Below are 15824 nucleotides of genomic sequence, written 5' to 3' on the forward strand. Positions count from 1 at the left end.
GGAGAGTGTGCCAACAGCATCGAATGATTGGTCCCCTTCCAACTACTAACTTCGCTCAAACTTACTTAACTGAGCCATTAGTAGCAGATTATAATCATATTTGCTGCCTCTGAATTTTCTTGTGAAACAGTTTTTATCAATGTAGGACATATTTGTTCTGTCCCAGTAGAAGCTGTGTAAAATGCCAAGCCAGACATATTTTCTCTCTTTTTTTTTTTTTTTTTTGTACGTCCTTTTGATGTTCACTCATGCGGATTTCTCCCGATCTCCCTGTCTGGCCTACGTAGCAGATGCCACAGGAACAATGAATATTATAAACTCCTGGTTTTTTTCATTGGATGATGTGGAGGTTTCAGAGGATGAAGAGATTTTGATATTTTTTTAAGTGGCAGGAAAATTAATATTTTTATTAAATATTAATCCTACCAGCTGCGGCATTGTTTAAATATAGGATTTTTATTTATTTTATTTAATCTCTTTTTCTAACAATTATTTTTTTTATTTCCTTTTATTTATTTATTGCACAAGGGTTCACTCTGATTGGTGCAATGACCTCTTTTTTACTATTTCTTTCAGAATAAAAAAAAAATCACTGACTCAAAAAATCTTCATAGTTTGCCCCAACTTTCATCATCTGCAAACAACTCAATATCCTAATCCAAATTTTAACCAATATCATTAACATACAGGTTAAACAGAAATGGCCCTAAAACAGACCACTAAGGCACATCATTAGTGACTTTCCTCTTCCTGGATATTGCTCCTCTATACACAACTTGCTGATACTTATTCGATAGCCAGTCTCTGATCCAATGCCCTAATCTAATATCCAACCCCATCCGCTCTAGTTTGACTAACTTATCATGTGGTAATCTATCAAAAGCCTTTGCAAAAATCTAAGTATAATACTGTGTATCCCTCTCCTCTGTTCAAGGAAGCCATCATCTTATTGTAATAAGTAAGTAAATTACTAAAACATGAGCTCCTTTAGAAAATCCATACTGTTCATAAAAGATAATACCATTGTTGTCAACCCAATTCTGGATCCTAGTTCTTTACCAATTTCTCCAATAACTTAAACACAACACCAGACTCACAGATAGGCCCATAATTTGATGCCTGAGTTCTCTCACCTCTCTTATGAAGCTGCACAATCTTGTCCTCATTCCACTCCTTTGGAATTTGATCCAGTGCAAGACTGAAATTAAAAAAAATGTCAAGGCAGATGTCAACTTCCTGGCACATTATTATTATTATTATTATTATTCTTCCTGATACCTCCAAGGAGTCCGAAGACTCATCGTGGGAGGACATCTACAACTGTCTCTACACCTAACCTCTACTACGAATCATCTCCATCAACGCCATCTACCGCCCACCTCCAACACCACCACAACCAGTAATGTTTGTCTGTACATTCCTTCAGAATATGTGGTGATATATTATCAAGTCCACCAGCCTTATTAACATCAAGTTTGTTCAATTTCCCTTGCACCTCTTGCTCACTTACCGTCAGTCTCTCCTCCCCATCAACTGCTCTCAATCTCTCCATGATGCTTTTTTCTCTGTATCGCATGCTTAATCTCTTCCTTCATCCATTTCACACCTACCTTATTTAACCTTCTGTCCCTTGGAATACATTTAGACATTGCTTCTACTAGATAGTTCTTGAATATACCCCAAGCTGCATTGATCTCTTTTCCAACTAATTGTCTCCTGAGCTCTTCATAATCACAAGCATTGTAGTTTCATATATACCCTTTTGTCACAGAGGTCCTCACACTGCTGGCAACCATTAATCACCTCATGGTCACTCACACCAACTGGAGGGTGATTTGACACCTGATTTATAATTACATCCTCTGATAAGATGATCAAATCCAAGATCCTCAATCCTCGCATGCTCTCTGTTTCATACTGTCTGAGTTAGTTGTTCCTCAAAAACTCACAAAAACTCATTTTCTTTACTTCCAGTTACTATCTCATCATCCCAATCTATATTTCCATAGTTAAAATTATAATAATTACTCTTTTCTTATTTGCTTGGCTAATTTGATTATACATTTCATAGGCATTACCATCTATATTGCCAGGTCTATAGTAACATCTAACAAAGTAATTCATTCTATTCACCTCTATCTCACACCATACTGTCTCAAAACCACTGGCAGTATTTCCCTCTTGCATCTCTACTTTGTATGGACATAACTCTTTCTCTATCATCAATAGCACTTCCCCTCCCTTTTTATCTTTTCTATCCTCACAAAACATATCATTCCCTCCATCTCTATTCTTGTCAGAATGTTATCTTCATCCAACCATGTTTTACTTATTCCAACAATTTTTGGATGGACAGACTCAATTAATGCATCCATTTCATTTACCTTGTTTCTTACACTTCTAGCATTTGTATACAGACACAGCAGCTCATTCCTGGATCTATAGCTAGTTCGACTGACACCACTTATTTGATGTGACCTCTCCATACTTAACTCGAGCCATTTCTTTTTGTCTTTATTCATCTTCAAACCTTCTTCATAAGGAATCAAGGGAAGATTCCCTTGATTTCTCTTGATTCACATCCTTTTGGAGCATCTACCTTTCTCTCGCTGTGTTCCTCTGTCCACCCAAGCCTCCATGTTTCCCTGTATGTCGTGCACACCTGTTCTCTCATTCTATGTACTCATTCTATGTACTCATGGAATACCCACTCACTCCTTCAATCACTCTGGCTTACTCTCCCATTTTTCCACATTATTTACCACTTGATCAGATTCATTCTCTGCACTCACTTCTCTACCTTCCATCAACAGTCTCTCCAAGCGACTCGCACCAAAACCACTGAAATGTGGTTCATTGCTCCTATACAGTTCACTTCGTCCTTCAAACTCATTCCACACATTAACGAACTGCACTCCTTTCTCCTCACACATTTCTGCTAACATATCATTCATAATCCTTGCTCTCTGCTCATCTCACCACTGTCATACCTGGGCAACAGGCTTTTTTACCTTTCCTATCACACTATTCTCTTTTATCTGTCTCAACAACCTCCTGATATCCAATCTGATGTGTTCTTCATTTGCAGTCAAGTCGTTTCTACCGGTTGCAACTACCAACTCTTTTGCCTGCTTACTTCTCATATCTAATACCTTAATCACTCTACTCATTCTACCTCCAGTATAACATACTTTATGCTCCTCTCATCTGGCACACTTTTAATAATTGAATCACCATACATCACTCACAGGTCCTTCGTTACCTCTTTTATACCAACATTATTTGTTTTCATCATTTTCACTCTTCCATACATATCTCGAATTCTCTTAACTTCATTCCACATCCATTTCATCTGTTGCCTCATCATATCTGACAATCTTTTGAATCTTGCATCACATTTTCACTGTCATTCGTTCTTTTGAAGTTTTGAACCTTGCATCACACTTTCATTCATTCTTTAGAAGTTTTTAACTTTCGAAGCTTGCATCATTACACGCTTGTTCACAGTCAACGCCACTCACCACCTTATCTTTAACTGCACTTTGTTTTGTAACTTGCACCACTTTTGTCTTTCTTACCATCAATTGTTAAGTTTCTCAGATCCCTCGTTCTCTTTTTCAAAACTTTTTTAACATTTTTTTGCTGCTCTTTTACACTGTCCTTTTCTATCAGACAAGCACTCATCCTCCTCGCGGCATTCTCGCTACTAATCCTTTCAGTTATCAACATATTAGGACTCATGAAATCCTCATTTAGCTCACACTTTGCACACACACCCTCTGCCTTAAATCCTTTCATCCGCCTTAAATATTCATAATTTATCTATATAGCACATAGAGTAAATATAGCACATCTCACATTTCACGAAATGACTGAAATCGAAATTGAATTCCTGCATGGACAAATCCGCTGCCATCTTTCCTTTGCTGGTTACTATATTGAGCTCTAATTTCAAAGAATTTGTAAATAAACTTAAATAAAAATCCCACACACTAATAACACTGGAAGCACACAACTTTTATAGCAACTTTCACTCATGCACACACACTTATATACAGTTAATTATTTCAAAAAGCGTATCTCAAATGGGAGCCCTCTTTACACACTGCTACTTCTCGCAACACCACCATATCATGCTCTTTCAATTCCTCCATCTATGGAACTGTCCTGAGAACTCCCCCTTATAATTCAACATAAATTTCTTTCTCTTTGACACTCCTACATGGTCCAAGTCCAAGTCAAAACCTCATGGTCACCCTTCCCAACTGGGAAGATATGCCATTTCGATGGCAGTCAGCTCCTCTGATGGTATGACGAAATCCAAAACTCTGGAACCAAATGTTCCTTCTACTACATGTTGCCTTCAAGAATTGAAGAAATTCCATTCCCTTACTATTACATGTAGATTCCCCTACCCAGTTTGTACTACTATAGTTAAATCTCCCATAATGATCATTCTTTTCATATTTGCCAGGTCATCTGTCTAAACATCTCCTACTGTTCACTCTCCATGCTACCTCACTTATAGCAGCACCCCACTGAATATCTTGTCCTGTCCACCTTCACCTCACACCATATGTGTTCATTAGTGCCATTTCACTCTAAATCCTCCACTCTGAGAGGATACAACTCATTACTTATCATAAGCAATACTCCACGACCATGCTTGCTTCTCCTATCCTTCTGAAAAATGCTATACCCTGCTGCTTCTGTTCATGTCAGTATATCATCTTCTATCAATCATGTCTCACTAATCCCAATAATCTTTGAACAGCTTGAAGCTATCAGAACCACCAATTATTCCCTCCAGATTACACTAGATTCTGCATTACACCATGTGCTCTTTCTTCTCCGAAGTGACTATTCCTGCAAGAGGTCACCCCTGCTATTTTCCATCCTGATAATTCTGGTTCTATCATATTTAATAACATTTTAAACATGTATCATATAAAGTTTTATTCTTTATATTCTTTGTACTTTTTAGAATGTTTATTTAGACACATATGAGCCTCCATATCCCAGTTGAAATCGATGATGCACTTTGGTTCGAATGGCCTAGGTTCACATCCTTAGATGAAAAGAATGTTTGATCAGCATTTTTAAACTAAAGGAGAGTTATTGGTTGTATATTGAGGTGGCAGGTTTTTTTTCCTGGAAACTCAGGTTTTCACTTCATAAAACAGGCAAATTTGCCAAAAAAAAAAACATGAAATCTATGGACATATAGTAAACTATACAGATTAATTACTTCATTATAAGCATATTATATTTGCCAAGAAATTATATTTTTGTTTAATTCTTTATCCAAGTGTAAGCAAAGTCTTCATGCCTAAGCTACTGCTAGCTTACTGGAGGCTGATGACTTCACATCCATTTCCATAGTATCCTAGAATACAAATCACACTTCCTCACATATGTTCATGATGCTTTGCATTATAGGAGTGACCCTTCCATAATGCAAAGCATCATGCATATCCATAAGGAAGAGTGGCTTGCATTATGAGATGCATAAGGCAATTGATATGAAGTCATCAGCCTGTTATATATCAATAGTCTTGTCATAAAGATAATTCACTCGCAAACTTTGTTTGCTTACACTTGGGTAAAGGATTAAACAATAATATAATTTCTTGGCAAGTATAATTCACTTTGTAATCAAGTGAAAAACACGTTCTACATCTAACATTAAATGATAATCAGGTTTCTAAGCAGCTAATTTACTTGGCAGTGACAGGACATTGAGCATCACATGAGGGAAAGATGAGATGGGGTGTACATATATACAAAAGCTTTAGTTATTATTATTATTATTATTATTATTATTATTATTATTATTATTATTATTATTATTATTACAAGAGATCTCCAGGCAGTCAGGGACTCATCCAGGGAGGTCACATATCACTCACACAATCTGTCATACCTTCTCTTGGATTCATTCACAACCACCACCTCCAAAGGCAAGCCATTCCAATCATGCACCTATGAGAAAAAAATTTTGCTCTCACTCATTTACTAGTATCCTATATGATAATTTCAGAAATTTGTACTGATTGTTTGATATGACAGAGACTTCAGTTTGTACATCTGCCATATTTAAGAATTGCAGTCTGCAAATTTTCAATCTCTCCTCATAATCTACATTCTAGAGTCTCAATCATCTTTAATGCTTGCTTTTGCACCTTCTCCACAGCATCACGTCGAAACCAGGAGACCAGACATGTACAAAAGTTGTGCAAAATGACTTCCTTATCCTTATATGACAATGTTTATTTCAGCATTGCAATTCTCCTCTGAGTTGTATTATTATTATTAATACAAATAATTCCAAGCTTTGCTGTATGGGTCCTGAATTTCAACTTCCTGTCTACTAAACTCCAGGATCCTTAGCTTGGTCAGTTTCTTCTAGCATAATGATACTAGCATAATGTAACAGCCTTCCATGCTATATCCTGTCAAAAGATTTAGTAAAAATATTGTTATATCCATTCCCCTTGTACTCAACTGTAATATTTATAAAATGCGAGCAAGTTATTAAAATATGACCTTCCCTTAGTAAACTCATGCTGAAAAAGTATCATTCATACCAAAGTATAAATTCTCTGTCAGCCTTTCTTATTGCGAACATTTATCAACTTCTCCAGAATCTTCACCACTCCATAGATACCGATAAGTTGATAATCAGACACCAGTCTTTGCACCAGCCTTGTGCAATGGATGAGATTATCACCCATCCTTTCCACTACTGTGGAATCTTCAATATACTGAGACTCAGATCATACATCCAGGTTGTTGGTTGTAATGGACTGTAATCCTTTTCTTGTTTAGTGCCTAGTATCCTTGATTTGGAGATCCTACATAGCCTGAAGCCTCAGTTGATATCATAGCTAACATAGGAAAAGTTTTGAAAAAATTACCAACAGACTGAGGAGTGGACTCCTTCCATATTCAGAAAAACAGCCATTTTCATTAATACCACCAGAAATATTTCTAAACTGGAATTATTGCCATAATAAAATAAATACATTGTTGTGTTAAGAGCATACAAGTGTAATTCCACAGTTATTGTGGACACTTTATTATTATTATTATTATTATTACACCATCCCATGGAGTCGACAGGCTCTTCGTGGGAGGTTCATTCCTGCAATGCATTCCATTCACTGACAATTCTCCATTTAAAAAATCTACTCCTCACATCCTTCTTCACCACACTTTTACATAACTTCCAGGAATGACCTCTGGTTCTTCTCCTTCTACTCTTTTTATAATCCCCTCTGGATTAATCTGATAAAATCCTCCCACTCACCTAAAAGTCTCTTATCATATCACCTCTCTTCCTCTTATCCACCAAACTCTGCACTCCACATCTCTTCAACCACTGTCCATAGCCAGCATTCCAAACTCCTGATATTGTCTTAGTCACTCATCTCTGGACCCTCTCCAATGTCTCTACATCACATTGAAAACCAGGCAACCAGATCTCAGCACAATAGTCCAAATGTGGTCTGGCCAGTGCCTTATACAGCGGCACAACCACTTCCTTATCCTTGCATGTTAGAGTATGTCTTATCATAGCAGCACTACAATGTGCAACCTTTACAACACTAGCAATATGCCCTCTAAATTTCAGTCTACTGTCAACCATCACTCCCAAATTTCTAATTTCATCCATTTCCTGCAGTATGGCATCATCGATATAGTACACAGCCTTATACTTCTGCACTCCAAAATGCAACATCTTGCACTTATTGATATTAAAACTACAGTCCCACTCTTTTCTTCAAATAAAAAGTTTATTCAAATCTTCCTGAAAGGATTTAGCATCTATCAGTGGTACTTATAATTCTTCCCAACTTTGCATCATCAGCAAATAACTGAAGATTCCAGGTCAGTCCACATGATATATCATTTACAAACAAGTTAAACAGTAAGGTCCCAAGAACAGAACCCTGGGGCATGCCACTGGTTACCCTCTTTTTTTTTGAGACACTGCTCCATCATACACAACATGCTGGTATCGTTCAGAGAGCCAGTCTTTGATCCATCTAATAATATACTGTCTATTCCCATCCTCTGCAGCATTTACATCAACTTATCATGTGGTAATCTATCAAACACATTTGCAAAGTCTACGAATATCATTCTCCCTTATCTAACACACTCGTCACCTTATCATAAAATGCAAGTAAATTACTGAAACAGGACCTACTCTTTACAAATCCATGATGCCATGTACATCAAACCCAATTCTGTATTCTATTCCTTACCAATCTCTCCAACACCTTGACCACAACAGTAGTTATACAGACTGGCCTATAGTTGGAGACTTCTGTCTTAGAACCATGCTTGTGGAGTGGTACTATTTTCCCTTCTTTCCACTTCTTAGGAATCCTACCCACTGCAAGACTTTCATTAACTGTGGTGCACATTCCTTAAGCATATATTGTGATATGTCATCCATTCCCACAGCCTTATTCACATCTAACCCAATCAACACCTGATACACCTCTGCTCGTTTCACTTCCAATTTTCTTAATACTTGCCACTCTTCTATATATTGCACCGGATCATTTACACCAGTATGATATACGCTGATAAAGTGCTCGTTCAATAATTCCACTGTATCCTTTGCAGCTGTTAGTCTGCTGCCATGACTATCCACCAATGTTAGTCTACCATAATTATTCTTCCTCTTGCTTGCCATGCAGCAGAAAAATTCCCTTGAGTTAACCTTGGTCTGACCAGCCAATCTCCTCTCATACTGCACCTTTTGTTTCGTTACTATGCTCGTCACCTTTCTGGCCTCCACCTTATACTCTTCATGGATCTGATCACTACCACTGTCTTGTACCTTCTTTATAGTATTTTCTTTTCCACCACAGCTTCCAAAATTTGAGAAAGTTTTGGGCCATCATTTTTGTTCAGGTTTGGGTTGTGAATGTGGTTCACAGCTTCTTTTTGTACAGTCTTTCCAGAAGAAAATAACTTTGCTGTTCATCCATTTCACTCCCACTCTATTTACTCGCTTAACACTTGGTATGCAGTCACATTGCTTTTGTCAGATACTGCTTTATGAGTTTCCATGCATTGTCAACATCTTTTCCGCTCAGCTCATCTACCCAATGTATTGATGCTAACTGACTACAGAGCTTCCTATAATCACCTGCTTTATGCTTTCAGATGTATTCTTTTTTGGCAGTGACCTTTTCTTGTTTCATCACTTCCCCAACAAGTACCTCAATGATCACTCTCACTAACTAGCAGCATTGCCAACACCTCATTAACAACTACACCTTGTGACCAAATCCAAAACATTAAAAGCCTCTAGTTGCTTCAATCACATGCTGCTTAAGGTACTTATCTCTCAGAAATTCCACAAACTTGCTCTCCTTGTTCCCATACACTATCTCCTCCTTCCAGTCCATATTCCTGTAATTAAAGTCTCCCATCTGGATCACCTTCTTTTTGCATGCCCCAACTAATTTGCATAAACATTTCACAATCAGTATTCTCTGCATTCCCTGGCCTATATCAACATCCTATTAGCTATACTAATGTGTTTATTTCAACTTCACACGACACAGATTCAAAACCTGTGCATGCACCATCAGCTTCCAAACTTCGCAGACACAATGTAGCTTATTTATTCCTCTACAATCATTAACAGCACTTCCCCTTTTCTTTTTCACATCTCTATCCTGCTGGAAAATTATATATCCTTCTAATTCTATTCCCAACATCACATCCTCCTCAGACAATCAAGTTTCACTTATTCCGATTACTTTTGAATATTATAAAATTCATTTTAATATATTAATTATCAACTGACCACCACCTTGTTGTGTGCACTCTACGGCTTCAGAAACCAGATGCTACCATCAAAGCTGGTAGGCCTAAGCAGCTATACTGCATGAAATGGGAGACATTGGAAAATGAGGCTGTGAGGAAGAATTTTGCAGATGACATTTCCTCCAGGTTCAAAGAGATTCCCAAGCATACTGCAGATGTTGAGGAGGAATGGAAGCTGTTCAGAACAGCTGTCACTGCCTCTGCACTCTCATGGTGTGGCAGAAAGCGGCTCGGTGTGGCAACGGGCAGTGAGAAAAGGACACCTTGGTGGAATCAAGAAGTCCGAAAAACTGTCCGGGCAAAAAAGGAGTCCTACCTAACATGGCTTAGAGTCAGGTCACCCGAGATGCGTTTGCGATATGCTAAGGCAGTAAAGACAGCAAAGCAGAAGGCTTGGGAATCCTTTGGAGAAAGATTAGACTCATCCTATGCAAATGCAAACAAAATATTCTGGCAGACCATCCGCCGCCTTCGAGTGAAGAAATTGTGCACAGCAAGGGCAATTAAGGCCTCTGATGGTGCACTTTTAACAACCGAGAAGGATATCCTCCACAGATGGAGGGAATACTTTGAGAGCTTTCTTAACCCGGGTGGCCCAGCAGTTGTGGACATCCAAGAGGTGCAGATCAGGGCAATGACTAGTCTCAGAGCAGAAGAGGTCCATTTAGCAATAAAATCGCTAAAATCGGACAAGGCTGCTGGTGATGATGAAATTCGGCCCGAAATGCTCGGCCCTGACACACTCGAGTCAGCCTTAAATCGAGACGGTGTTCTCTGGCTGACTCGAGTGTGTCAGGCTGCTTGGATATCTGGGCGAGCCCCAAAGCAATGGCAGACAGGCATAATAATACCAGTCTTTAAGAAGGGAGACCAGAAGGATTGCAGTAACTATCGTGGCATCCCTCTGCTCAGCCTGCCTGGGAAAGTGTATGCTAAGTGCTTGGAAAGACGGTGCAGGAGCATAGTTGAGTCAAAGTTCCAGGAAGAACAATGTGGCTTTCATCCTAGTAGAAGCACAACTGACCAAATCTTCACTTTAAGGCAAGTCTTTGAGAAATCTTGGGAATATGCCAAGAATGTCTACACATGTTTTGTGGACTTGGAGAAGGCATATGACCGGGTTCCTCGGGATAAGCTTTGGCAAGTAGTACAGGAGTATGGAGTGGATGGTCAACTATTAGCTGCCATCAAGTCCCTATGAATGCCCAGAGTTTTGTGTCAGGGTAAACAGAACAAAGTCTGAACCTTTCACAGTTTCCGTTGGCCTCCACCAAGGGTGTGTTCTGTCACCCCTCCTTTTCATAATATTTATGGACTGGATTGATAGGCACAGCCGAGGCAGTGAGTGTGTCAGAATTGGAAAATGTGGCATTGGACGTCTGCTTTTTGCAGATGACCTAGTTCTGCTTAGCTCTTCTACAGATGACCTCCAGCAGACCCTGGATAGGTTTGTAGCTGTTTGTGCAGACGCCGGAATGAAGATCAGTGTGCCAAAACTGAAACATTTGTGGTCTCAAGACAACCATCCCAGTGCACTCTAAATGTAAGTGGAGTCCCAATGAGACAGGTGGAGAAGTTTAAATACCTTGGGTCCATATTCACGGATGATGGAAATGGGACGTAGAGCTAGATACTCGAATTGGCTTAGCAAGCTCAATATTGCAGGAGCTTGGCCGTTCGGTAGTATTGAAGCAGGAGTTAAGCCAGAAGGTAAAGCTGGCTGTCTTCAATACAGTCTATGTCCCCATCCTCACCTATGGTCATGAGAGTTGGGTAATGACCGAAAGAATGTGGACACGAATCCAAGCAGGTGAAATGAGGGTCCTTCGAGGGGTTGCGGGGCTGATAAAACTCGACAGAGTCAGAAGCTCTGCAATTCGGGAAACCCTCAATACTCAACCGCTGCTGCTCCCTGGTCAGAATGCCACAAGAGAGGCTCACTCAGCAGGCCCTCTTTGCCAAGCCAGAGGGTGGGAGGCCACGTGGAAGGCCAAGGACTCGCTGGATAGATTATATCCAAAACCTTGGGTGGACACGTTTGGGAATCCCACCAGAACACCTGAGCTTGGTGGCAGAGGATCGTGACCATTGGAAGTTCCTCTTGCAGCTGTTGCCCCCACAACCCAATTAGGAAGGTGGGCCTTGAAGATGTATGTATGTGTATATTAATAACAGAATCACTTATGTGATTAAACAATAATTTAAATGTCTCTATTTGTAAAATTTTTGGCTAAGTTTCATAACCATTGTAAATACAATTATAGGAAAACACACAAAAAAAAGAGAACAACAATTCAATTGAAGGTGTGTGATATTACATGCACTATCAGCTGCAGGAGAATTAGCTCCATCTGCATTAATAGATATCCAAAATAAATTACAATAAAATAATTTAATTAATAAATAATTTTTAAATATAAACAGCAAACTAAGTACAAATTATGGAACACACAAATGGTGAGTACCAGTCAGTATAACTTCCCAAATTTGAGAAAATTTTGGGCCATCGTTTTTGTTCAGGTTTGGGTTGTGAATGTGCTTCACAGCTTCTTTGTACAGTCTTTTCAGAAGAAAATAACTTTGTTTAATGCTTTGGTTTTGTTCCACTGAATCCTGTGGAAGTTCATAATGTGTGGCTTGCTAAACCAGATTTGTTGAATTTTTTAAGTGAAATGTATTCCTGATGAATTTGTGCAGAAGAACCAGTCTGCCCATAATAACATCAATTGCAGGAGATTTTGCAAACTCCATGATAAGAAAGAAGAGGATATTTGTCTTTAGAAGAAAGAAGGAAGGTATTAAATTTGCAAACTGAATGGAAAGAGACTTGTAAGTCGATCTTTTGAAGTAGTCTTGTTATTTTTTCTGAAAGTCCTTTAACATATGGAATACAAATTCTGGTAATTTCTTCTTGAGATGGTTTAAGAAGATTGGTATAAACAGGGCAGTTATCAGATTAGATCATACCCTGAGGCAAACAATTAAATATCGCCCCTGATGGATTATAAGACAAAAATATAAGAACATCTCCAATTGCTATTTTTTTTTTATTACAAGAGAAACTTTAATGCAAAACGATTACATAATAATATTAATTAAATGTTTGCTCTATAGGGATATCACACAATAAAACTGTTTATAAGCTCTTCTAAATTTAAATTATAAGCTATGTCCACCTCCATCGATATAGTTGCTAGACCAACCAATCTTTCTCGGGTCATTGGTGTTTGCAAATAATTTTTAATCAGTTTAATCTTGGAAAAACCTCTTTCCGCAATTGCTACCTATGCTAACAGGAATAGTTAGCATAGTGACGGCTCCTACTGCAACATAGCTGAACGAGCGCCCTTATTAAGCCATGCCGTGAGGTAGGCTGCCTCTATACTACACCCTGTCGATGGTACTGGGTATAAATATTGATTATTTTATCAATAGTTTTTGTATTATAGCCATCAGAGATAAAGGTAGTTCTGATAATAAACAGTTCTTTGTTTAGAAAGAGAATCTGTAGAACATATTTTATGAGTTCTATCGACTAAAGATTTGATTACAATATATTTCTGACAAGGGTGATGATGTGAATTAGAATCAATGTATTTACCAGAATGAGTTGTTTTTCTATATACTAAGAACTGTAGCCTGCCATTTGGTTGACATAGAATGAGAACATCCAGAAAAGGAAGACAGCTGTTATCTTCCACTTCATGAAGATCAGACAAGGAGTTCCATACTGCAAAAACACAATCAACATGTCTGCACAAATTGATAGTTTAGGTTAAAAAATGTCCAGAATATGTTGTTTGAAATGTTCCATAAAATAATTAGCTAGAGTTGGGGAAAGGTGAGACCTTATATCTGTTCCTTCTATCTAATTTTCTCTGTATTCTCTTCCCTGTATCCGACTCTAGCTAATTACTTTATGGACTATTAAAAGGAAATTACTAATTACTCTGGAGTATTAAAAAGAAATGAGCCATTTATCTGAAGTTTTAATTTTGAGTTACATTATTATATCTAACTTCCCTTTATGATTTAACGTGATTTTATATTTCAGTTATTTATTTTTTTTAGGGTTTTTAACTAAATTTCTTAAATGCTTCTGTGTGTTTACAAATGGGGCCAAACTTTTAAATACTGAACATGTAGAAGGTCAGATGACATGTATACATGGCATTCGCTTTCTCAGCATGACTTGGGTAATCATGGGACATAGTTTTATTTTTCCTGCCACTGCTCAAACAGTAGGTAAGGCTTTGTCATAATACTAAATCCCTTATTAATTTGTGTTTATATGATTAACTAATCAAAAGGTGACATTTTAAACAGAAATATTCAAATTGCTAATGTTTTAGGAAGTTTTTAACCTTCTTAACCAATAAGTAGTGATAACATTAGTCTTAATATGATCAGATTAATAATATACAGTGATGGTGGTGGAGTCATGTAGTTGGAGTATTAACTAGTGTAGACAGTGGATTGTATGAAGCAGAGTTCCCTCCCATGATGAGTCCTTGGAGGTAACGCATAATAATGTATCTGTACTTAGTGTCAGTTCTTAGTATACTTGTTTATTTACAAAATATCTGTGTCCATTAGTTGGTGTGTAGAGAGTAAGAGCACTGAATGTAGGCAAAGGTAGATGTCTAAGTTCATCTCCCAACCACCTCAGCTGTCTTCTCAATTGTTTCTATTAGGGTATTTGCCAGTTTTCTTCGAGAATGACAGTATGAGGAATGTGATCTTGCCATGCATATCCTAGTATTGATCAAAGGCATGTTGTCCTAAAGATGTCGAAAGTTTTTCCTCTTGGTTTATAAATTAAACATGCCAAGAAATTACATTCTTGGTTTCATCCTTTATCCAAGTGTAAGCAAATAAAGTTTGTGCATGAAGTAAATTCATGACAGGTCAACTTGTATATAGAGACTAATGACTTCACATCAGTTTCCTTAGTATCCCATAATGCAAAGCACATATCCTTACAGACATGTATGATGCTATGCACTATGGGAAGGGCCACTACCCAGACTGCTTTTGACCTTTATTGAGGTAAAAAAGTAAAGTTGCTCATCATAGGCCTGGAGTAGTTAGTATAGGGGTGCAAGAGAGCCTGAGAGTATTATAGTATGAGAGATAGAGAAAAGGCCTCAGCTTTTTTATATCATCATATAGCCAAAAGCTATCAGTTTTGCTTTTTCACCAATCTCGTATAGATGAACAACCAAAAGACCAATGGAAACTAAAGTGCATAGATGACTGATACCCAGGTGGTTAGTCCCATCTGGGTTAACTGCCTTGAGTTGGCCTTCTCTGCCTGAGATTGCTCTCCAGTCATTCCTGCAATTGACTATAAGACCACATTGAATTAAGAGGATGGAACTATTTAAAAAACCTCTCATAGCAAGAATTGACAGAATTTTATCTCCCCCTGGTGAATATTGCACAATGTAGGTTGATGGTCTACACCATCTGGTCATAAATGTCATATCTCCTAGAATGCTTCTTTCTAAATACAAAAATTGTCTGACTGAACAATAAAATTTCCACAATACAATATTATAAAGCATTTGGATGCCATATTGCTGGTTTTCAAATCCTTGTTTCTTTCTAACCTTCCATAAATGGTATTTTAATTCAATAATTATAAAGTTCAAAATTTTCTTCCCATTGCTGACAAAATTTTCTTCCCATTGCAAAAAAAAAAATAACCTTCTGTTGTAAGCAATGGAATGCCCAACACATTACATAATCTATTCCAAATATGCAGGGCAAGAGGGCAGCTGTAGAATGCATGTTCTACTCTTTCCAATCAGTAACAGATGTCACAGATTGGATCTTCGATGCTAAAGTACCTCCATTTTATGGTAATGACTGGAAGGCGGCCATATGCAATTCTCCAAGCAAGATCCCTCCTGTTAAAGTACTCTTGGTACTTCAAGTTTATTGAGGTCTCATCAGTGAGAGCCAGACCC

General features: G+C 38.0%; 1 protein-coding gene across 1 annotated transcript in view; it reads right to left on the reverse strand.

The window, feature by feature from the left end:
- Positions 1-4811: 4811 nt before the first annotated feature.
- LOC150103708 (O-acyltransferase like protein-like) overlaps positions 4812-15824 on the reverse strand; it is a 151230-nt gene continuing 140217 nt past the window's right edge. The window contains exon 7 of the mRNA XM_090397059.1: positions 4812-4912. Coding sequence (XP_090253185.1) covers positions 4812-4912 — 101 coding nt within the window. The remainder of the gene's footprint in view (positions 4913-15824) is intronic.

This window comes from Typopeltis vanoorti, chromosome 8 (assembly GCF_054136105.1).
Source record: "Typopeltis vanoorti isolate ZY-2024b chromosome 8, IOZ_Tvanoo_1.0, whole genome shotgun sequence".
Lineage (NCBI taxonomy): Eukaryota > Metazoa > Arthropoda > Arachnida > Uropygi > Thelyphonidae > Typopeltis > Typopeltis vanoorti.